This window comes from Candoia aspera, chromosome 10 (genome assembly GCF_035149785.1).
Source record: "Candoia aspera isolate rCanAsp1 chromosome 10, rCanAsp1.hap2, whole genome shotgun sequence".
NCBI classification, from domain to species: Eukaryota; Metazoa; Chordata; class Lepidosauria; order Squamata; family Boidae; genus Candoia; species Candoia aspera.
In genome coordinates this window covers 10,914,132-10,936,318 of record NC_086162.1, presented here as the reverse complement: position 1 = coordinate 10,936,318, position 22,187 = coordinate 10,914,132, and the positions used below count along the sequence as shown (strand labels likewise).

General features: G+C 42.9%; 1 protein-coding gene across 1 annotated transcript; it reads left to right on the top strand.

The window, feature by feature from the left end:
- The first annotated feature begins 2,142 nt into the window (after window positions 1-2,142).
- TRIM63 (tripartite motif containing 63) lies at window positions 2,143-18,596 on the top strand. The gene is made up of 9 exons (XM_063311753.1): window positions 2,143-2,432; window positions 5,760-5,929; window positions 8,337-8,505; window positions 12,578-12,673; window positions 14,166-14,399; window positions 14,727-14,749; window positions 15,350-15,474; window positions 16,229-16,295; window positions 18,161-18,596. Exons 1-9 carry the CDS (start codon window positions 2,274-2,276, stop codon window positions 18,219-18,221), a joined length of 1,104 nt encoding a protein of 367 aa, XP_063167823.1. The 5' UTR covers window positions 2,143-2,273; the 3' UTR covers window positions 18,222-18,596.
- The last annotated feature ends 3,591 nt before the right edge of the window (window positions 18,597-22,187 follow it).

The window sequence follows — 22,187 nt, the reverse complement described above, 5'->3', positions numbered from 1 at the left end:
TTCTTTGTGTGGAATAGTAAACAGGATTTCATTCAAAATATTTACAGATACTCAAATGATCTAGTGCAACCTTTCATTTATTTTTCAGAGAAACTGGCTGCCCTTCTTCAAAACATTCACAGCTGCTTCAAGTCATACTTACCACTGTTTACTGGGACATCTTTCTCTGCTGGACATCGCTGATCAATATAAAGAAGCTTGTCTGTGCCAGCAAATTGCCCTTGAACCTGCATGCTACATCCCCCTGGTCCCATTGTGCTGTTGAGCCAATTAAATGTTTGTCAAATCTTGCCTAAAGATATTTGGATTCCTCAGGTAGGTCACCTGAATGGCCACACATATCCCAAGCCCTCCCAAATGTCCTTTCAGAAATTCTCTTGGAACTGAATGAGAAACATTTTTCTGCAACTTCATTCATTTAAATGAGGATTCTGGAGGATTCCCAATTAAGCTTCACAACAAATTAGTCCTGGGAAGAGAGAGTTTGAACTATAGAACTTGATCTCTGCTGTGCATGATGTCATTCAGAGACCAAATGAAGCCCATCATCTGTGTCAGAAGCTTGATGCTCTATTTTAGCTGGACTGGGTTGCTTGGGACTATGAAATAGGGAAGGGAGGCTACAGGGATCCTGGCAGGGCATCATATCCTGCTTGGGTGATATTCAGGATACTGAGTCTCTGTTGGGGCATAGGCTGTGTTTTAATAATGAGACTTGTGAATATTTAATTCTTTGGAAAAATTCTGCTCTAAAAATACATGGTAAAACATTTTATTGAAAATTATGGGTAGAAGCCAGGATAGTGGCTTTAAATCAACAATTATGTAATGATTATTTTAAGGATTTTTCCCAATGTCAAATGTAATTTGGTCTTCGTAGTTCACAACAGCGGTCATATTCTTAAGTTAAGCATGTTTTACAGCTCAATATGGGCCAGAAGCTTTGGCCACTTCAGAGGTACCTGAGATGCTCTCTCCTTTGATGGAATCCATGGCAGAAGTAAAACTCATAACATATGTATCCAAAGCTCAAGAATATTTGCAAAGTGGACATTTCTGGGATATTTCAAACATGGACTAAAGAATTGGAATCTCCCATGCCCCATTGATGGCTTCATGTTCTTAAAAATGTTTAAAATGGTATCAATGGACTTGAGATTAAAGTTGATTTATCAAAAATTGTATTTAGAATGCATTGGACTCCATAAAAATGTACTCAAAAGGATGGACTTCAGATATTCTTTGTTGGGAGATGTAAAAAAATTAGGGTTCATTAATGTGATATTGAATTATATACCAAAGCTTCGGAATTTGACTATCAGGAATTATGGCTGTATTGTGCATGGGGGTGGGGGTGGGAGGTGGCTAAAAGAACAATATTGAGAAATTGGAAAAGTGCTATTATTCCAGATGTTAAAGATGTTAATGACTTTTGGAAATGTGTAACCTCTCTGACCTGGAAAAGGCAGTATTTTCCACTCATCAAAGGATGAAGCAATATATTCTTCTTTGGCAGAGATTTTATAGTATTTTACAGTAATATTTGGTAGCTGGTTATACTATAGTATTATATGGTATTTATTAGTAAACCAGTGAGTTTACTACATTTAAATTAAAAAAGGTTACTGGGTCACAGTTTCTGCAGGCCTGTCCTGAGCAATCACAGAAAACAGAATTAGGAGAAAGCAGCTAGAGATCCCGAGCTGCTTGGCTATGTTGAGTCACTCCCTGGAACTAGGCCTGGCAGTAGCAAACAATGTTGCTGAGTGGTTTGAGCTTAACCCCTGGTTTAATAAGTGAGCAAGCTCACATTGCTTGCTTAGCTCCCTGAAAAGGGTGACCAGTTTACATAACCACAGCTCTAGTTTCTTTGCCACGAAAGACACTGGGGAGGCAAAACTGATAAATAATATAACATCCCTGGAAGTCTGCTTCCCAGTTTCTGAACAGATTGTCCCCTTTGCCTTGTTTACAGGAGTCCCATCAGAGGGGCAACTGCACATCCCTCCCTCCATGTGACAGCCTGTCAGCCTTTCGGAAACACGACCCTCTTCCCAAATGATTCTGCCAGCCAAAATGCATGTGACTCCCAGATAAATTATAAATAGACAAGAGGCAGGCACAGTGCAGAAAACCCAGTGACTTAGTTTGAAAAGCCAACCCAGCAAGGCTTAGTTCTAAAACTTAAGCTCGTCTCCCAGAAGAGAACCCTAAGATTTTTGTCAAAAGATTCCGAAATCTAAGGATATAATTTGTGAGTGTTGAACTAAACAATGGATTACCAGTCGAGTATCTTCCGGGACAATAATCCTATGGAGAATCTGGAAAAACAGTTGATCTGCCCCATTTGCCTGGAGATGTTCTCCAAGCCTGTGGTGATCCTACCTTGCCAACATAACCTCTGCAGAAAATGTGCTAATGACATCTTTCAGGTCAGTACGCATCCTTTCAGCCAATTTTGTATATGTTTATTCAGTAGCTATAGGAAGACTTTGCGATTCAGCTGATTATCTATGGGTGGAACTTTATAATATAATATAATATAATATAATATAATATAATATAATATAATATAATATAATATAATATAATATAATATAATATAATATAATATAATATAATATAATATAATATAATATATAATATGTAAATCATACAATGCATTTCACAATGTGTAAAAGTGGACCATGTGCTTGCTTAGTTTTTTGTCCTCCAAGGCAGCTTCAAGGTTAGAAACACTCTCCCTACTTAGGAATCTTTATTTTTAAATTGGACTTGAGCGAGATGGCTTTTTAAGTAGAGAATGCAGGAAAATGTATTCTCAGTCATCTGAAAAAAAAATGGCAGAAAGTGAATGTATAGCAGCCTCTGCTACATCTGAAAGATTCATTAGCCATCACTGTGCAACTTTTAATAAGAAAACAGCAAGGATATAAATGTAGCACACTTGCACTTGTGCTTATGTTAATTTAATGAAATTGTCCTGGCCATGAAATGTTTTCCCACCATGGTGTTTTTTTAAGGCTCTGGTGCCCTAGAGACTGCATGTGTATCTACTAAAGCCCAGCTTCCACCTCCAGTTTCAAATCTTGGAGGCCACATTGGAACCATTCCTCAGATAATCAATCCACGTCTTCAAAAGGCTTTGGCTAAAAACTAGCTGATAAGAGCTCAGCACCGGTCCTTTAGAGGCCTGTTATACTTCTGACATTGCCTTCCTGACTTGTTGATTGTTGTTGTCAGACCTCCAAGGCAACACAAAATGGAGTGGCAGAAAGAAAGCCAAGAAGCTGAGGAGAAACTGAATTTGGTTTCACAAAGATCTCATTGGCTTGCAGGCAAAGGGGTAGAGGGGAGAGAGATACCTGCCTGTTGAAGCCATAGGTTGTTTTTAACTGTCCTCTCATCCTGGAGATCCTCAGATGTGTTAGCATGGTTGGCAGGAACTATAGCCACAACACATCTGTGTGGTACTTGACTGGAGAAAGTTGCTTTATTTCCTTTTCACTCAATGACTTCTTACATGTGTATCATTTCCATTTTGTAAAAAAATGGGCATATCAGGCCATGTGATAACTGCACATGTGGCTTTGTTTCACCTTTTTAAAAAAAATATGGAATTAATATTGTTAAGGAGAAGGAGAATCATTTTTATTTAATGTTGGTTTACTGAATACATTTTTTACCAGTACTTACAAGTTAATGCCCTCCAGGTGCATTGGGACTTCAAGTCCCAGAATCTTAAGTCAGCATGGGGCATGCTGACTGGGGATCCTTGGAGGTGCTATTCCATCACATCTGGCAAGTATTACGTTGCTGCCAATGGAGTTGGTTCATGCCATGGATCCAAAGGAATCTGAAAACCACCATGGATCCAAAGGAATCTGAAAACTGCCAATCCCAACATAAAAATGGACCAGGTCATATAGTTCCATTTTTGTGAACTTCAGAAGAGGTCTGCTTGATAATTCCAAAAGTTTCCTTGATCATAATGTTAGTACCAACTGAACTTCCCAATAGAGGGTATTCCTAAATTTGGGGAATATAGTATTATAGAAAAAGGCTTTTCTTTTGTGTATAGATGATGCCTTTCTCTTAGTGTTGTACAAGTTTTAGAGACTAATGCAGTACTTGTCTTGTAAGCCCATTCCCCTCAAAACCGTGACCAAACCATTGGCAATACCAACATTAGCAACATGGAAGCAGACAGTTACTGTCATTCAAATGTGAATTCTATGTTCAACTGCATACAACAACAAGCAATCCAATATGGAAGATTGGCTAACATCACTGAACTCTGCATAAGATTCTGTGGACAATGGACCAGATGAAGCATCTTCTTTCAACCAGTTGATTTGCGCTGGTTCCAGATGTTCTGTCCCCCCCAAATATTTCTTCATATAACACAAGAAACTCATTGACAGAGAACATAGTGAAAACTGCTAGGGTTACACAAATTAAGGAGGAATAGATTGAACCTATGATGAGTATATCCAGGACTAGTAGGTTCTGCTGTGAGGAAGGATGTTCTAGACAATGAGACATGCCTTCATCTATTCCATTCTCCATTCTTCTGGGTTAATATCCCCTCCCCAATTAACCAGTCAACATCCCATGCTCACTAAACATGCCCACTAAGCATTGTTTTGGGATAGATAGGTAATAGGCTATATTCCTCTTCAAAATATCATGGTTTTTTTTTCATATTTGCATCTACAAGTGTACATTACTACATGAATTTGGCTGGCTTCAAAAAGGGTTGGACCACTTCATGAAAGTCATGGGGATCAGCGGCTATTAGCCTTGATAGCAGTGTGACTGCCTCTGAAGGCCATTGGCTGGGAGACGTCCTTCTGCAGTTGGTTGACCACTGTGAGAACAGACTGCTGGACTAGATAGGCCAGAAGTCCAATCCAGCAGGGCACTGCTTTTGTTCTTATGAACAATTGACCTTTTCTGGCAGTTCATGTCACTTTGGGGTAATGCATAAAGGTAATTTATATGATTCTTCCATGTTCAATATCTAGCAAAAGATCTAGAAAAGATGTACACAAAATTAATAGTTCAGGATAGCCATATATTCTTATGTGATTTCATGAGCATCCATTCAGCCACTGATTAAACTTGAGTCCTTCAAGAACTGAGATGGACCAGCAAGTCTTATTCTCATGTTTTTAGCTAAATAAATCAGGAATAAACTCTACCTTGCTACAAATGCTGTTTATTTTATTTTGATACTTATTTGGGGCTTTACCTCACCCTTTTTCTAGGGCTCAGATGCATAAACGTGCACATAAAAATTGGCACATAAAGTAATGAAGCCAGATCAGACTAGATAACTCAGCAAATTGAAATTTAGTTCTCCCAGCCAATGCCCAGCTCTGACAAAATGGTGTCACTGCAGTTTGTGCCCAAAATAGGTTCCAGTTGGAGCAATTACCTCATTTGTTGGCAGTGGCCGGTGTTCCAGTGACACTCTTTGTTTTACGAGCAAAGCATGATGGGAGATGTCCAGTCTTATCAAAAGGACAACTGAATAATTTTACGGGTGGGGAAAGGGAAGAAATTAGATTATTCTGAATTTTTGTAGTTTTCCCCAGCTGGGTCCTCCCTGAAGTGTTGGGTTTGACATGAGTGGGATTGATGGGAGCTGAAGTACATTATTTCTGGAGGGCACAAGTTTTGGAAAAAATGCATAGTTTGTTTAATTTTGTGAAAATCACTGACTTTTGGATTAACATGATTGATGGCATTTCTAGGCTGCAAATCCATACTGGCAAACAAGCCGAGGAACAACCATATCAGGAGGACGGTTCCGCTGCCCCTCTTGCCGACATGAAGTCATCCTGGACCGCCATGGAGTCTATGGTCTCCAGAGGAATCTGCTGGTGGAAAATATCATTGATATCTATAAACAGGAATATTCTAGGTTGGTGTGAATTTCCACTTTATTACACCTTGGAAAAGAAGTTCTCCCCTAAAAGGGAGCGGGGGGGGAAGCAATCAGATCTTAGCATCTTCCAATAATTTTTGAACAATCATTTCCAGATCGAGCAGCAGCTAGAGAAAGGTGGATGGATGACAAAGCACCAACAAGTTGTTGTGACTTTTAGCAACCACACAGATTGTTTTTTTCTCCAGGAGGATCTGACCCCAACCTGGTCCTTCAGGTCTTCCAATGGTGCACGCATCACCACTTAACTGAGTCTATCCATCTTGCTGCTGGTGGTCCTCTTTTTTTCTTTCCTTCCATCTTTCCCAGCATTAGAGGAAGGTATGAGCTACCATATCTGGGCCACAACAATCCAGACAGCCAATAGATGGCAGCAAAGAAATATTGAAAACTCTGACTCTTGGTTGCCAAGAATCCTCTGGTGGATTTTTGGTGGATCCTTGTGGTCCTCTGGATTTTTGCAGCTCAGATCTGGTAGTTGAAGGAAAGAAGGAAGGACTCTATAGAACTGAAAAGCTGGCCATCATAACTGGGATTCATCCTGGGGGCTTGCCTAACAATTACCAGGGGGGAATCTGCAGACAGACTAATCAGATCAATGAGAAATTTACAATAGACTGAATGTGCAAAAAGCAATAGATGCTATAAAATAAAACCCATCTTAAAATGGCAGCTTAATCCGATTTAAAACTCCAGACGGAAGGTTTTGACTCTTTTCAGACCAGCACCTAGATGGACTTTGGGTCTGACCTAGATTGTTTTCATTTATTCATTTGTTCGTTCATTCATACACATATTCAGACTCATGCATTGTTTGTAAAACTAGGAATTAGAACTGCTTTAAATCGTGATAACAAAAGCAATTGTCATGGTGTTTGTTTTTTTAAAAAAAACCCTATAGAGGAAACCCCAACTGCTCTGACTAGTCCATTTCCATGAAGGATCAAGAAACTTGGGTGGATTAGCAAGGGATCCGAATATAGGAGCAGAAGTGCAGTGGCTGCTACTTTGAGGTGGGGGGCTGTGATCATAAGCCATAAACAGCTTCCCAAAATAAAGTCAGTGGCTCTACTTTGACAGAAGTGGAAGTGAGATCTAAACATAACTTCACGGGGGAGGTTAATATTAGACAGAAGGCCATCTACCATCTACTGTATGAAAGAAGGATCAGCAACTTTATCCCCGTAGCGTCAAACCCATCATACCTGCAACAGTTCTTACGCAGCTGGTCTGATTTCTCTACCTAGGGACTGAATTCCCACATGTTTAAGCAGGACCCATAAAGCAGATTCACTCATACAACAACACACTAAGATGGGTTAGTGGTGACCCTGACTGGGTTTTGCAGCTGAATGTATTGTGTGAACCCAGACCATTTGGTTAGGATATGCAGACTCAGAAAATAGGTAAACGGAGTAACCCAGTTAAGTATGTTACAAAAATGCAGCATGGAAACACAAACTGATGATGTGTGGGTAGGTGATGAGAAAGGAGCCCTTCACTTTCAACTTCATTTACTAAATCCACTATTTAACTTCAGCTGTATGAGAGAAAAGTTAAATGAAAAGAAAGACTTGGGAAAGGAAGGAAGGGAGGGAGGGAGGGCTGAAGGCACCAGGCTTGAAACTAGGAGACTGAGAGTTCTAGTCCTGCCTTAGGCATGAAAGCTGGCTGGGTGACCTTGGGCCAGTCACTCTCTCAGCCCAACTCACCTCACAGGGTCGTTGTTGTTGTGGGGAAAAGAGGAGAAGGAGGGAGTATTAGGGATGTTCCCCATTTTGAGTTATTTATAAAAATAATAAAGGCAGGATAAAAAAAATCTAAACAAAAAAATGCTTGCCCTGAGAGAGGAATATTTCTGGGGCCAATTCCTAGACATTGGTTGAACTTGAAGTAACCAAGCCAAATGACTCTTCAGTCCCTCCCTCTTTAATAGGCAAAGGGCCCAATCCACTAGGAAAATAACTTCTGACGCATTTTATCAGGATGCCCATACGGTTCCAAGGGCATCACAACCAGGCATTTGGATAACCCACAGTACCAACTTGATCCTCTGTCTTCACCCGTATTTTCACACAATTATTTGACTGTATTCTGCCATATTGACATTAACTACATGCCATGCAATTCCAGCGCCATCAAACTTTTACATAATTTAAAATAAAACATCTAAAGCAATAGTTTAAAATATTTTCAGATGTGCAAACCAGTGGCTGTAAGCAGTGAGGCATAATCATCATGCCAGATACAGTGACTGCCTCAGTGTTACCCAGAGACTTCGGGGGCTGAGTATGAGTTTCAGTCTGTTTTCCCACTACTACTTGAACAATAGCTACAGACACACTCTCATCTGGACTCTTCCTTTGCCTTCTGTCTTCAACAGCCGTCCACTCAAGAAGGGAAACCACCCAATGTGCAAGGAACATGAAGACGAAAAGATCAACATCTATTGCTTGACCTGCGAGGTTCCTACCTGCTCTATGTGCAAAGTCTTTGGAGCTCACAAAGATTGTGAAGTGGCGCCTCTTCAAGGTGTCTTTCAGGGACAAAAGGTATGAGCCAAACTTCACCACAGTAACTCTTAACTCTTCAGTGTTCAACCGATATTCATGGTCATTTGCCAGGGGGTAGGGGAAGGAGGCATCAGCATTGCAAGATGGCAGGCAGAGCATCATGACATAAACTCCACCCCTTTTGTGGGTGTTACATGCATGTTCAGAAGGAGCAGGGCTTGCATCAGGGCAGTCTATCAGCCCACGTTGCTGATTTTGATCCTGCTGCCCAAATTCCAGAACTTGCTTACAGCAGAGGCTTCAAAGACATGATACAGCTAGATAAGCTGCTTTACTGCAGAGCAGACAGACATCATACATCTGCAGAAGATATGCCTAGTCCAGAAGATGGAAATCAAGTAGTATACAGGTAGTCTTCGACTTACAATCACAGTTGGGACTGGAGTTTCCATCGTAAATCATTGTGGTCATAAGTCGAGTCACCATGTGACTGGACCGGATTTTATGACCATTTTTATGGCAGTCATTAACCAAATCATTGTGGTCATTAAGCAAATCCAGCTTCCCCAATGGATGTTTTTTGCCGGAAAATGGCAAAAAACATTGCAAAATGCAATCACATGACTGCAGGATGCTGCAACTGGTCGTAAACACGAGCCAGTTGCCAAGTGCCCAGAATGCAATCCTGTGACTGTGGGGGGTGGGGGGTGTGACATTTTGCAATGCTCAGAAGTGCTTTACAGGCTGTAAAGCACCCATTCTGAGGTCGTCGTAACTTCAGACCATCATTGAATGAATGGCTGTAAGTCGAGGACTACCTGTATATACATCTGCTCCAGAGTTTACATCCTAGGCCTTTTCCTTCTGGCTTTTCAAATGAACAGATTATTCTTTTCCCACCCTGAGAATTGGAGACATCATCCCAGTGTTTACATAGCAGTTCTCTCTGGCTTGAGAATTGCTGGTTCCTGTCTTGACAAGTTCAACCTTTAGAGCAGCTACCTTCAACCACTCTGTACTTAGGTTATTAGATTTCAAACTTGTGGTCTCCAGTTGCCCCTTTCCTGCCTCAATCAGCTTCCAAGGAATTCCTGCTGAAGAAAACTCTGTTTATGAGAAATGACTGGATTATTTTAAATTGCTCCTGTGGGCTCTTGGCAGGGTCCACCAGCCTTCATTCTCCCATATATAAGAAGGTTCCCTCAAACCTGCTCACTGCTCCCTTCTTATTGCACAATGAGCTGCATAGCAACACAAGTATTTGCTCCCTGGGCATTTTCAGAGTGAAAACTATGCCTTAGGCCATTTCTCTATTGCTGCCTTACAGAATTTTTCCCTTCTTGCACTTAACCTTGTCACAAACACGTCCTGGCAACATCTTTTTTTTTCTGTTGGGTCTCCACAACGTTGCCTTCATCTTGCGCCCAGCCCATGAGAGAGATTAAGATAAGACAACCTTAAATCATCCTCAGCTGCATCATGTTAAATAATCTTTCCCCCAACTATCCTGACACTTCAAGGTTGATAGAATCTGTTAGACTTTATCACCCATTATCAGAGGTCAGGGGGCTGGCAGTGAATGGGAACAGAGGCAACAGAGACAGGAATTAGCTGTGAAGACAGCAAATTTCATGCTATTATAGTTTTCGTGAATGGATGGAAAACACTTCAGCTCAGCAGGAGGGAAAGGCCCATAGCATCCTCTAGAGTCATCCAACCATTGTTTGGCTGATAGAACTGTAATGAGGACAGACTTTATATTCCTTCTGTGATGACCAGGTGAGGCCATAGGTATACCCCACTAGTGGAGAAGTGGCCTTAGAAGGATTGAAAGGGCCTACCCTTCCCCCAATAAATACATTGATATCACATTCTTTTCCATTTTTATGTATGTTTATAAACTGTTAGCCACTGTTATTCAGCCTGAAGACTGATGTGGCTTCAGGATTTATTCTTTCTCTACATATGAACCCAGCTAATCAGAGATCACAGTGTGAAGGTGATAGCATCACGGCATCATGCTGTCAAATAGTCTTTGCTAATCAAGAACCTCAAGGGAGGGCATTACTTTGCTTTCATTCTCACCAGATGGTAGGGAGGGAATGTACTGCCATCACCACAGCAACATTTCCTGCTTTGCTGCCCTTTGATGATTTCAACTAATCTGGAAGCACGGGGCCAGGCTTGGTAACTTTGACACTTACTGTAGATATTTTGCATGCTTTCAAATCCTCCCTTCCAAATTGACAAGACAGACCTCTATTCTATCTTAGGTTTTTTTTAAAAAGGGGAAAATACACATACATATACATAGATGTACCACCCCCTCCCAACTCCCTTTTAATTGGTTACCATTCCTAAGTGATCTTTTGAGGAAACCATTCCTAAGTGATCTTTTGAGATCTCCTCAGTCTAATCCTTGGAGAACCACTGATGAGATCTAACTATATGTCCTACTTAAATAGTGCAATCCTCTTTCTCTCTCTGCCATCTACTGTAGTCCAAGTTGCGGTTAATGAAAAAGACTCAGAAGAGGAGGATCAGGTGCACCCACCTTTGATGTTGCCCGCAAGGAAAGCACACGGGTCCCTTCATCACTATCTTCCCCATTAGGAGGAGATGATCAGTATTTCTATTTAAAGCAACTGTTTTTAAGTGTGCATCTATATCAATCTTAGTGCATGCAAAACCTTTTCATGGTGTATTCTTCTTTTTGGACATGCACAAACAGCCACCCACCCTGACATAATTCTGAGCAGCCTCAAGGCTTCCTGGAATGCTGCTTAGCAGCCCCTATGGAAGTGAACAATCCTCCCACGCCTGCAACTTGACCATGTGCCCAGAGATAAAAAGTATTGCATTCCTTCACCTTAGAGGGGTTCAGATCCCGCGGTATGCAGAGGAAGTCTTGGGGCCGAAGGAACATCTCCCATGTAGGCTAAGAGGTGAATTAGAGACCACTGGATTTGTGACACTGTGCCTTTCAGGAATAGTGTCTGACCCTAATGCAGTTGATATGAATACAGAGAAGACTGCAGCCCACAAGCAGTCATCAGCAGGATATATTTAGAGCCACAAGGGCTGCGAAATGGCAGAGGACCCTGTTGGGAGGGCTCTCATTCCCAAGAAAGCAGCTGTAATAGAAGCTGTGGTCTTTCTCTGAACATTTTGGATGGGCTCCATGGTTAGTCTACCACCTTTCCCAGAGATTGAACAGACCAATCACTGGCCCCTTTTTCTACAGACTCAGTTATGGTCACAGCCATCTGGAATTCTTGGTGCCTAGTATATGTCCCTCCACCCACAGGGGCACTGCAGAGGCTTGGAAAAATGAGAAAAGCAGATGTGGAGTCTTTGCCATCCTGCAGTCCAATCAAGAATTTTCCATCTCCCATTACTCTCCTCTTGTCCCAGTGTTATACTGAACCAGTGATTAGGGGGAACATTTGAATGTGGGTCGGTGCATGGAGCTTTCAAGTTGTCACTCAGAACTTGTGATAAAGTTATGTCTCTCACCCCAGAAGAGCCAAAAAGCAGATTTAGAGCTTCAGGGCACCACTTTGTGAAGCCAACCCAGACCAAACTATGTACCGTGGGCTGGCAGCAAGACAACCAGTTCAGCCAATATTTTGGAGTCCCTGGCAGATGCAGTGTTCAGCCAGTTGGTGCAAAAGGATTGTTGGCTTTGGCATCCAAATTTGCATGGATGTCAGCATCATAAAAACACATTTCTGCCATGGGCTGAAAATACTGTGCCAACCAGAAGCCAACTGACTTTGCAGGAGAAGGATTTATCATCTGCCTCTAGGCTTAATCAGTTAACTGAGTTCAGGTCTTCATCAAACTTTCCTCAATCTTTCAAAGCCCCAGAAAAATGATCAAACGTGAAAAATAAAACAGTCCCTGCAGTCCAATATGGTTGAAGAGGGGAACAAAGAGGAAAACAAATCAGTATTGACAACAATTCTTGAGCCTAGGATTGCTCATATTTCTTTAGTCTGGTTTTTCATCCTTCTCTTTCACAACCGACCCAGAAGAACCTCAGCATGCCCCTTGATTCAGAGAAGTGGGATTGGGGAGCCAAATCTATTTTTATTATTTTCTCTCACAGACTGAGCTAACCAACTGCATCTCCATGCTGGTAGCAGGGAACGACAGGGTACAGACGATCATCAGCCAGCTGGAGGAATTGTGCAAGACGACGGAGGTGAGGAACGCGACAAATGGCTGAGCCCCTGGAAATCTGAGCAGTGGAAGAGAAATCCAATCCAGAGTGATGGTTGGTCAGACAGGTGCTACCAGAGAAGAGAGGAGAAGGGAGCCCAGTGGCTTTCTTCTCCCAGTTTCCAAATCTGGGCAGAGGTTTATTTAGATCAGTGTTTCTCACCCTTAGCAACTTGAAGATGTGTGGACTTCAACTCCCAGAAAATCCAGCAAACTGGCTGGGGAATTCTGGGAGTTGAAGTCCACCCATCTTAAAATTGCCAAGGTTGAGAAACACTGCACCAGAGGGCACTTCATCTACAGATGTGTTGGATTTTTGTTCCCCTAATTCCGCACCAAGCTAGCCAGAACTGGAGTTTTGACTTGGAGATTCAAATTCCCAGTCAGCCAGGAAGTTTACCAGTTGATCTTAGTGGTACTAGTTACGATCACTCACTTGAATCTTCTGGAAGAGTTGGCATGACGATAAGACATTGATTTAGATGAAAGAGCCGGTAGTCTGCCTAGAAACTTAAAATCCCAGATATAAACTCAAAGAGGGTGCTTGCATAATTTGCTTGGCCTGATGACTGAATTAATAATTTGAATTTCTAATTTTCTGATTTCTAACTTTATGAAAAAAATCAGAGAAACACAGGTTATTGATCTTACATTCAGCCCTCCCAAGCATAAAGAATCACACGCTTAGACATAGTAGGTTTAAAAGTGAGTGAAATAATATCTTACTTATTTTTATTCTTGGTCCAGTTACATACATGTTTGGTGAAAAAGATGAAATCTTTGTTCTTCTTTTGTCCCTTACTTCACCCTTAGCCCTACAGCTGCTAAGAGCTGTGTGGAAGAAATTGGGAATTCCAGGCCCACCACATGGTGCCCAGAGATGGAGCAGCACACAGCCGTGTGCTTGCTCCTGGTAGAGAAGGAGAAAGAGAGAGAGAGGAAGTAGGAGTGGCAACAAACAGCTTCTCAGAGTTGCATCTTGGGATGAACTCAATTTACATGCTAATGCACATGCTAATGAGGCATGCTGGATTTGCTAACACTTCCAACACTGCCTTAGTCACAAAGCCAGCTGGGTGACTTTGGGTCAGTTATTCTCTCTCCTAGGAAGAGACGACAATGGCAAACCACTTCTGAAAATCTTGCCAAGAAAACTGCAGGGAATTGTGTAGGCAATTGCCAGGAGTCAGGACTGACTCTAAAACAAAATCAATACATTGGCAGTAGGGGTGCCAAACTAGAAAAAAAAGTTGTCTATGGAGATGGACATGCTATCCTCTGCAGATATCTTCCGCAGAATATATTTGCCAACTGGAACCAGCTGGGGGATCAAGATCTTTAGAGCTGCAGCCCTTCCCCTGAACAACTCAAGCCCTGGGGTCTCTCTGAATGAGTGCCAGATGGCTGCTGCATGAGTGAGATTTGTCCAGGAGGGACCAGCTCAGCTTCTTCTTTTATGCTTCTCTCTGTGGCAGGAGAACAGCCAGTCGGCTAAGCAGGCTTTGTGTGAGAAGTTTGAAATCCTCATTGCTGTCCTTGAGGAGAAGAGGATGGACCTTCTGCAGCGCATCTCCAAGCAGCAGGAGGAGAAGATTGGGTTCATGCAGAACCTCATCCAACAGTATAAAGATCAACTGGAGAAATCCACCAAGCTGGTTGAGACTGCCATTCAGTCGGTGGAGGAGGAAGGAGGAGCAACTTTTCTCATGGTGAGGAAACCTTTTATGCACTAGAGCGGTGTTTCTCAACCTTGGCAACTTTAAGATGTGTGGATTTCAACTCCCAGAAAACCCATGGTGGAATACAAAATAGAAGTAAAACAAAGGTACCCAATTACAACATCTTACAACTGTACAATTGCACTTCAACATTTTTTGTGGGTGGGCCTTCGATTCAGTCTTGATAACTTCAACATTTTTATCAGTGTTATCAACCAATTAATAATTTCTGGGAGACTCAAGATGATTTTACTGATTGCTCAATTTTAAACTGAAATTTCCTCATTCATTTGTTGACATTTCTCTTTTCCGTTCCAGACTGCCAAGCAGCTTATTAAAACGTAAGTCCTGAAAATATCTTCCTAAATTGCCATTTCTGTAAACAAACAGTAAATCCTCATAAATTAAAAGAGGATCCAAGCAGGAAGGAGTCTGTGTGGTTGGGTAAACAATGTGACACTTTAACATAAGTTAAAGGTGAATGGTAGATGGACTAGTTTTTTAGCTTCTTTGTCCAGTTGCAATGCTCCTGCTAACAAAAAGTGGGGGGCAGCTTAATTATCATTCCATTTGTTAAAAAAAAAACACCCTCAGCAAATTGAAACCTATTTTATGTATCGTTTTTCAGGGACCTTTGGGTGTGGGACATTGTGGGGAATGGAAATGGAGGGTAGACCCAAAGGAAGTTTAACAGAGTTGTTTATAAAAAGGGAGAGGCGTATTCGATCAACGCCCCCTCCTTTCATTCCATTTCTTCTGCTTATTTTATTTCCCTAAAATACTGCCAGCCATCCTTCATAAATCTCTGGGTTGATTCCAGTAATGGTGGAAAGACCCATGAAAGAGTACCACACCATTTGTTTGAATGACAGCCCAAAAGCTGCAGCTGGATGCTCCAATAGCAGGAGAAAAGGCAACTCCCTTTTTTATCTACGTTCTAGGATTGTGGATGCGTCAAAAGGTGCTCAGCTGGAAAAGACTGAGCCAGGCTTTGAAAACATGGACTACTTCACCTTAGACTTGGAAAGTGTCACAGAAACCTTGAGAAGCATCAACTTTGAGGCAGGTACGATAACTCAGAGGTGCCCATTCAGGATGTAAAAGGTATAACCTGAATTGCTAATATCTCTGAAAGCAAGATGGCTCTTTTAATCTTCTGATCTATCAAATACATTCCTTCTAATGGGGAAACTATTATCACATCAGTCGACTGAAGGCTCCTGGGACAGTGAGCGGCCTTTCTTGAACATTAGGTTGTTTAGACCCAGGAAAATATAATGTGTAATAATGAATATGGAAATCCCTGAAAGAAACAACATTGTGCATCAGCTGCCAATATTTATTACCATTGCATATCGGCTCTCAAATAATACTATCATCAGGCATACCCAATATACTTAATCAAATGGTGACATTAGATTATCATGGGGAGGAACGTCAAATGCAGATAAATGCTCAGCAAATAGTAAATAGTGGAGCATACTAGGAGAACATTCATCAGCTTTTTGTACTGAGGGATTTGGAGAGCAAATTTATTGCTGCTTTTAATTTCCCTCTGTACTTGTTCTGGGGCTGAAGTCTGTTGGTTTCCATGATAAAAGTGGTGCTTTCTAATGTTACCAGCAAGCTAACCAAACTGTTGGGTGCCAAGAGGTACAGAGTTAATAGATCCCAGCAGAGTTAGAAATAAAGTTTCCAAAAATGTCTCATGCATTTGAGATGCTTAAGAGACAGAGGCCATAGCTCTGTTACAGAGCACATGAGTTGTTCTGGAACATGGGTCTAAATTACTTCCCCCTCCTTTTTTTCTGAAGATGAAGAAGATGAAGAACTGAATGAGGAAGGTGAAACAGAAGGAGGTCAGCAAGTTGGGCAAATAGATGGTAAGTACAAAATGGGAACTAGTGGGTCTTCCAGACAGAGGCACTGTCCCAATATTCTTCTGAGATGAGCACTGCGTGCATCATTAAGCAACATAAATGGGGGACTTGCAACTGTAATTTCAATATACCTTCAGGAGCCTTGTACCTGAGCCTGGGAAAACTTGTCTTAAGACCTCAGTGCTTCTTCAGAAATGGTCACTTAAAGATAGTCCTCGACTTACAACCACTATTAGCACCGGAACTTCTGTTGCTAAGCGAGGCGGTTGTTAAGTGAGTCACACCTGATTTTATGATTTTTGCCATGGTCATTAGGCAAATCACCACAGCCATTAAGTGAATCACATGGTTCTTAAGCAAATCCAGCTTCCCCCATTGACTTTGCTTGTCAGAAGCCAGCTGGGAAGGTTGCAAATGGCAATCATGTGCCCCCAGGATGCTGCAACCATCGTAAATACATGCCTGTTGCCAAGCACCTGAATTTTGATCATGTGACTGCAGGGACAGTTGTAAGTGCAAGGACCGATTGTAAGTCTCTTCATTTTGTGCCATTGTTACTTCGAACAGTCCCTAAACGAATGGTTGTAAATTGAGGACTATTCGTATTGCCATGTTGAGCTCAGCTCAGAGAGAGAGTTTGTGCTCCTATTGGATGCTTGACTCGCTCTCCCTCCCAGCATGGGCAAATGATGCAGGGGTGTGATGGCAACGTCACACAAATGCCATTACTTATGTACTATGTCAGACGTTGTGATGACATTGCTTATGTGTACTGCATCACCATTCTGGCACCACTGGAGTTTGTTACAGAAGCACGTCAACGTGTTAGGAAATGGAGCTGAAAGGAGCATAAATACAGTACATGAGGACAGATTCACAAACGATTTTGAAAAAAGGGAAGAAGGCAAAGAGTCGAAGTGTAGGAATGAACCTTTGCAAACTTTAGGCTTGCCAACAGATCAACATGCATATGCTTGTAGCACACTGATTTCTGAAAGTGGTCAGACCAGTCCAAATCAATTTTGGATGCATTTTAAAATTGGGTTGAGAAAAGATGGGAGCTGAAAAGGCTGATGACCTAGAAGAGCCCTTGGTTTGAAAATTGCGAAGAAGGGGTGGCTGGTGTTACTAACTAAATTGTTCAAAGGAATACACCCTTGAAGATGTTCATCTCCCCACCTTGGCACTCTTCAGCATCCTATTGACTGGGGATGAGGGAGTTGCATTCCACACTTCCGGGAGGGCAAATTGGTCATTCTAAATTTGCGGCATTTAGAACAGAGGTGAACAACCTGCAGGCACTCAACAGCCTTAGGTGCTGCCTTCAAAGATGGTGCCCAGTATCAACTTACTTTTTTCTTAAATTCAAATTAAATTTGCACTCCAAGTTCGTTCTTTTCCCTGCCTACTGTTGAATTTGCAGCCTGCAGAGTGGAGTCCATATGCTAAACGCGTCATTGAAGGGATTTATGTTTTTTAGCCCTTGAAGACCAATCCCCAGGCCAAAAACTCAAAAATAGGTGGAGAGAAAAATGAAACATCAGTGTATGTTAACCAAGCATGGGGTTGGGAGGCAGCTTGGGGTCCTCTGTGTGTTTTGGATTTCCATTTCTATTAGTCACAGCTGGGGTGGCCCATGACAAGCAGTTGTGAGAGCTGCCGTTCAAAACTTCTTGAGGACGCTAAGTTTCCTCTCCAAGATTTCATCCTAGCATTAAATTCTTTTATAGGCCAACCACCAGGGCTGGTCTAGCAAATCACACTGTGAGAAAGGGTGGCTTCAAGGTTGTGGCCAAAATCTTGAACGTTTTGTTTCCAAGTGGTTTCGTTTGCTTCCATCCTGAGTTTTGTATCTGTTTCCCGCAGGCGCAGAGTAACAAAGAACGAACATCAAATTCCAAGGAGAAAGCAAGAAGAAAATCTGGCTCTATAGGATTTGGACAGGGAGAAGGAAGAAGGGGAGGGGGGAAGCCCAAAGCGAATGCCCATCAAGTAACAAGGCAAAGCCCAGCTGAAGAAGGGTCATTTGGAATGCAGAATTCTTGGCAATGCAGGAAGGCAAAAATGCACACAGACACTTTTATACACAGGCGCAAAATGGAACTTTTCATACATGTTATATGTTGTGGGGTTTTGTACAGAATTGTCAGGACACTTGATTTTTTTTTTTTGGTTAAAGGAAATATAAGATTTTGTTGTTTTCACATCAGAGCACACCCTTCCAAAAACCGAAGGACGTTGGTTCTGAGACCGCGTTAAAATGTTGCTACGAGCAGACAGAATGTAGCCAAACGGAAGAAAGAAGTAAAATGTTATGCTTTTTAATCTAAGAAGAGAGATGAAAAATACTGTCTGCCTATAACGGAATGTAAATGTTCATTGGCTTTTCTTCTTTGTTGTACATAGTTACATAATAAAATGAATTCCAATTTTATCTTGAGGCCAACATCTTGCAACAGCGGGCAAACCACCTGTAAAACTCATTGCCACAAGAATTTGTGACGGCCACTATTTTAGGCAGCTGTCTCAAAGGATTACTTGTAAACAGGCTGGAAAAAAATATATAATTAACAGCTGTTTTCTCTGTTGGTGGCTAAAATAGACCCTCCATGTTCCAATCCAGTATACCTTGAGATACCCTTGACACTGCTTCTGGTGTATCTGCCAACCATTGCTTCCAACTTCTGGAACAAAAACCTTGAATATCTGGGCTGAAAGTCTGGCTTATGGGAAGTGGGGAGCTAACAACATTTGGGTGGTTCCAAGGGCAAAGGCCATCCAAAATCTGTTAATTTTCATTGTAAAATAAACCATGGTGGGACAGGTTTATTTTGCAACAGGAACAGGAACTACTAGGTTGTACTGCTGCTATGATCATTATTTTATTTAAGGCTTGGCAAATATTAAATGGATGGTAGGAGTCACATCTTTAAAAGTCTACTACAGCACAAGAACACAATCCTCTCCGTTCTAAAATCATCCCCTTGGCGGGCATTCAGTCACTCAGTATAGGAGAGGTGGGAATGTTTTGTTTGGCACCCCAGCCAAGAGGAGAAATGAAGCAGCAAGACGCCCACCAACAGAACAGTTCTTTGCTATTTCAATAAAAAGGGAAGAGCAAAGAACCGGGAATGGGGAAAAAATGGAGCTGCCATCAAGCTGCTGTTAATTCTGCGAAAGCAGAGAAACAGAAATACCTTTTTACGAAATTCAACAAAAACACTTACTCCATTGAAAGGAAGCATCTGGGTTGATTATTCTGGGCGTTTATAAGCAGGTTTAAAGATGATTTCTATTTCTGCTCTCCGCTGGAACTGAGATAAAACTGCCTCAGAAAAAATAGAAATTCTACCTGCAGCTAACAATAGGCTTGTGCTCCACAAATGTATTAAAAGATATTCAAAATGTACTGGAACAACCCATGTTAAGAACTGTCACTACTTTTCTGCCCTTCCTTAGCAAATGCCTGAGGTTGAATGTGTTTGTGTGCATGCACCACATTCTGGGTTTCCTCTCTCAGCACAGTCCAGTCCAGGAACCAACACACCCTTTAAGACTGGAGAATTATTAAGAATTAACATTTTGTATTCTGTCTTCTTTTATGCCTGTTTGCAAGGAACATGTGCATTTCAAACCATTCAGGCAAGCAGCCGCCCTTGGAAAAAGATCAAAAGAACTGAATAAATTGGGGATTGAGGCTGGAACCGAGAAAAAGTCCAATGCCCAAAGTTTGGGTCCACCAATACTTAACAGAGCAGCCCCTCCCCGCCTTTGGGCTGTACCAGATTACAGCCACCATTACCCCACCCCTTCCTGCCCCCATGCTGAGCATGGGTGCCTCCCTCTTGTTCCATCTGGCTGGACAAACTACATCATCCAGGAAAGGTTACATGAGAACATTCCACCACTCGATGCTTTCCTTAAAGGGTACAGCAGGTGACCATCTGAGCAAAGCTACCTGATATACCTGAGCTACCACTTCCAGCAGTCCCAGGCAGAATGGCCAGTCAGGAAGGATGCTGGGACTTGTAGTTCAGAAGCAGCTGGAGGGCAGATGTTAGGCTAAGAGCTGATGTTAATAACAATGGAACCATCTCACCGGTCCCCTGGGGTCCCTAGGCCTGATGGCATGACCAGGTTTTGAGGGACTTCTGTAAAATCAACAGGGATGGAGCCAGCCTCACTTCAGGGGGGAGAATGGTCCACAGCAGAAAAGGCCTGCCACCTAGGGCCCACCAGATGTAGCTCCCTAGGCAACAGAACCCATAAGATGCCCTCTCTGCTGAATCTGGTAGGATGGCAGATGAAATTGGGGAGAGGCGGTCCCTCAAATAACCCAGCCCCATGCCATGTAGGGCTTTAAACGGCAAAACCTGCACCTGGAATTGGACCTGGACGCAGACCGGTCACCAATGCAGCTCGCGGAGCAGAGGTGTGACATGTGCTGTTCTAGAAACATACATAACTGCCTGCACAGCTGCATTTTGCACCAGCTGAAGTTTCCAGATACTCTTCAAGGGCAGCCCCATGTAGAGTGCATTACAGTAGTCCAACCAGGACTAGGGTGTGAATGACCATGAGCAGAACCCCTCGATCTAGGAACAGGTGCAACTGGCGCACAATAGGAAGTTGTGCAAAGGCCCTCCTAGCCACGACTGCCACCTGCTCTTCAAGCAGGAATCGTGAGTCTAGGAGGACCCCCAGATTGTGCACCGGGTCTGTCTGGGGCTGTGCAACCCCATCCAGCACCAAAGATGGCACAGTCCAAGAATCGGCAAGCCCCAAAACCCAGAGCCACTCAGCCTTGCCAGGGTTCAGCTGAAGCCTGTTGTTCCCCGTCCAGACCCCTACAGACTCCAGGCATCAGGACAGGACGTCAACAGCATCACTTAATTCACCCGGGTAAGAGATACATAACTGGTGGGTGATACCTCACCCCATGGCGATGGATGATCTCACCCAGCAGCCTCAATGTAGATGATGAATAGGAGGGAGAGCGCACCGAGCCCTGCGGCACCCCACACAGTAGGGGCTGAATCGACCCCAGAGGAAGGAGGCGAACCAGCACAACACTGCACCGCCCACCCCCAATCCTCTGAGCCAACCCAGAAGGATACCACAGCCGATGGTATCAAAAGCCCCCAAGAGGTCAAGTAGGGCAAGGATGGATGCACAGCCCCCATCCCACCCACACCAGAGATCATCCAAAAGCGCAGCCTATGCCGTTTCCCTCCCATACACGGGTCTGAATCCTGACTGAAAAGGATCCAGATAATCTGCTGCATCCAAGGTCCTCTGAAGCTGTTGTGTAACCACCTTCTCAATCACCTTCTCCAAAAAGGGGAGGTTGGAGACAGGACAAAAATTGTCCAGTATGGCGGGGTCCAGCGATGGCTTCCTGAGGAGCGGGGAGAACCAAGGCCTCCTTGAGAGGTAAAGGAACAACCCCCTCACTCAAAGAAGAATTCACCACCACTAGAACCCACTCACTCGACCACCACCACCACCCAACCAGGAGGGTCATGGACCTAAAAAGCAGGTGGCTGAGCTCACAGTCCTGAGGACTCTGTCCACTTCCTCAGGCAAACAATTCTTCTCCCCCAAATGTGCTCCTTCCAGATGTGTTGGACTACAACTTCCATCATCCCCACCAGCAGACAGTTTGGGGCAGGCTGCCCTTATACAAGGAGTAGTGTAGATTGCAACAAGATTTCCTTGCTTCTTGATTGGGTGCACATATCCTACTAATCCGGGGTTTGATGAACCACCATTTCCTGAATCAACCAGGATTGACTGGACTGGACTCTTGTATTATGCCAGGCCACGAACCACCTCTTCCAAACCACAGTGGCTGGGTTGCAAAAGACCTCAGACGTGAAACAAACAGATCACTGGTTGG

What these genes read in the sequence shown, in the direction of transcription:
- TRIM63 (XM_063311753.1), top strand. Translation starts at nt 2,274, where the DNA reads ATGGATTACCAGTCGAGTATCTTCCGGGACAATAATCCTATGGAGAAT. An exon ending in TATAAACAGGAATATTCTAG is followed by an intron (nt 5,930 to 8,336) that starts GTTGGTGTGAAT and finishes TGTCTTCAACAG; the next exon opens with CCGTCCACTCAAGAAGGGAA. An exon ending in AAGCATCAACTTTGAGGCAG is followed by an intron (nt 15,475 to 16,228) that starts GTACGATAACTC and finishes CTGAAGATGAAG; the next exon opens with AAGATGAAGAACTGAATGAG.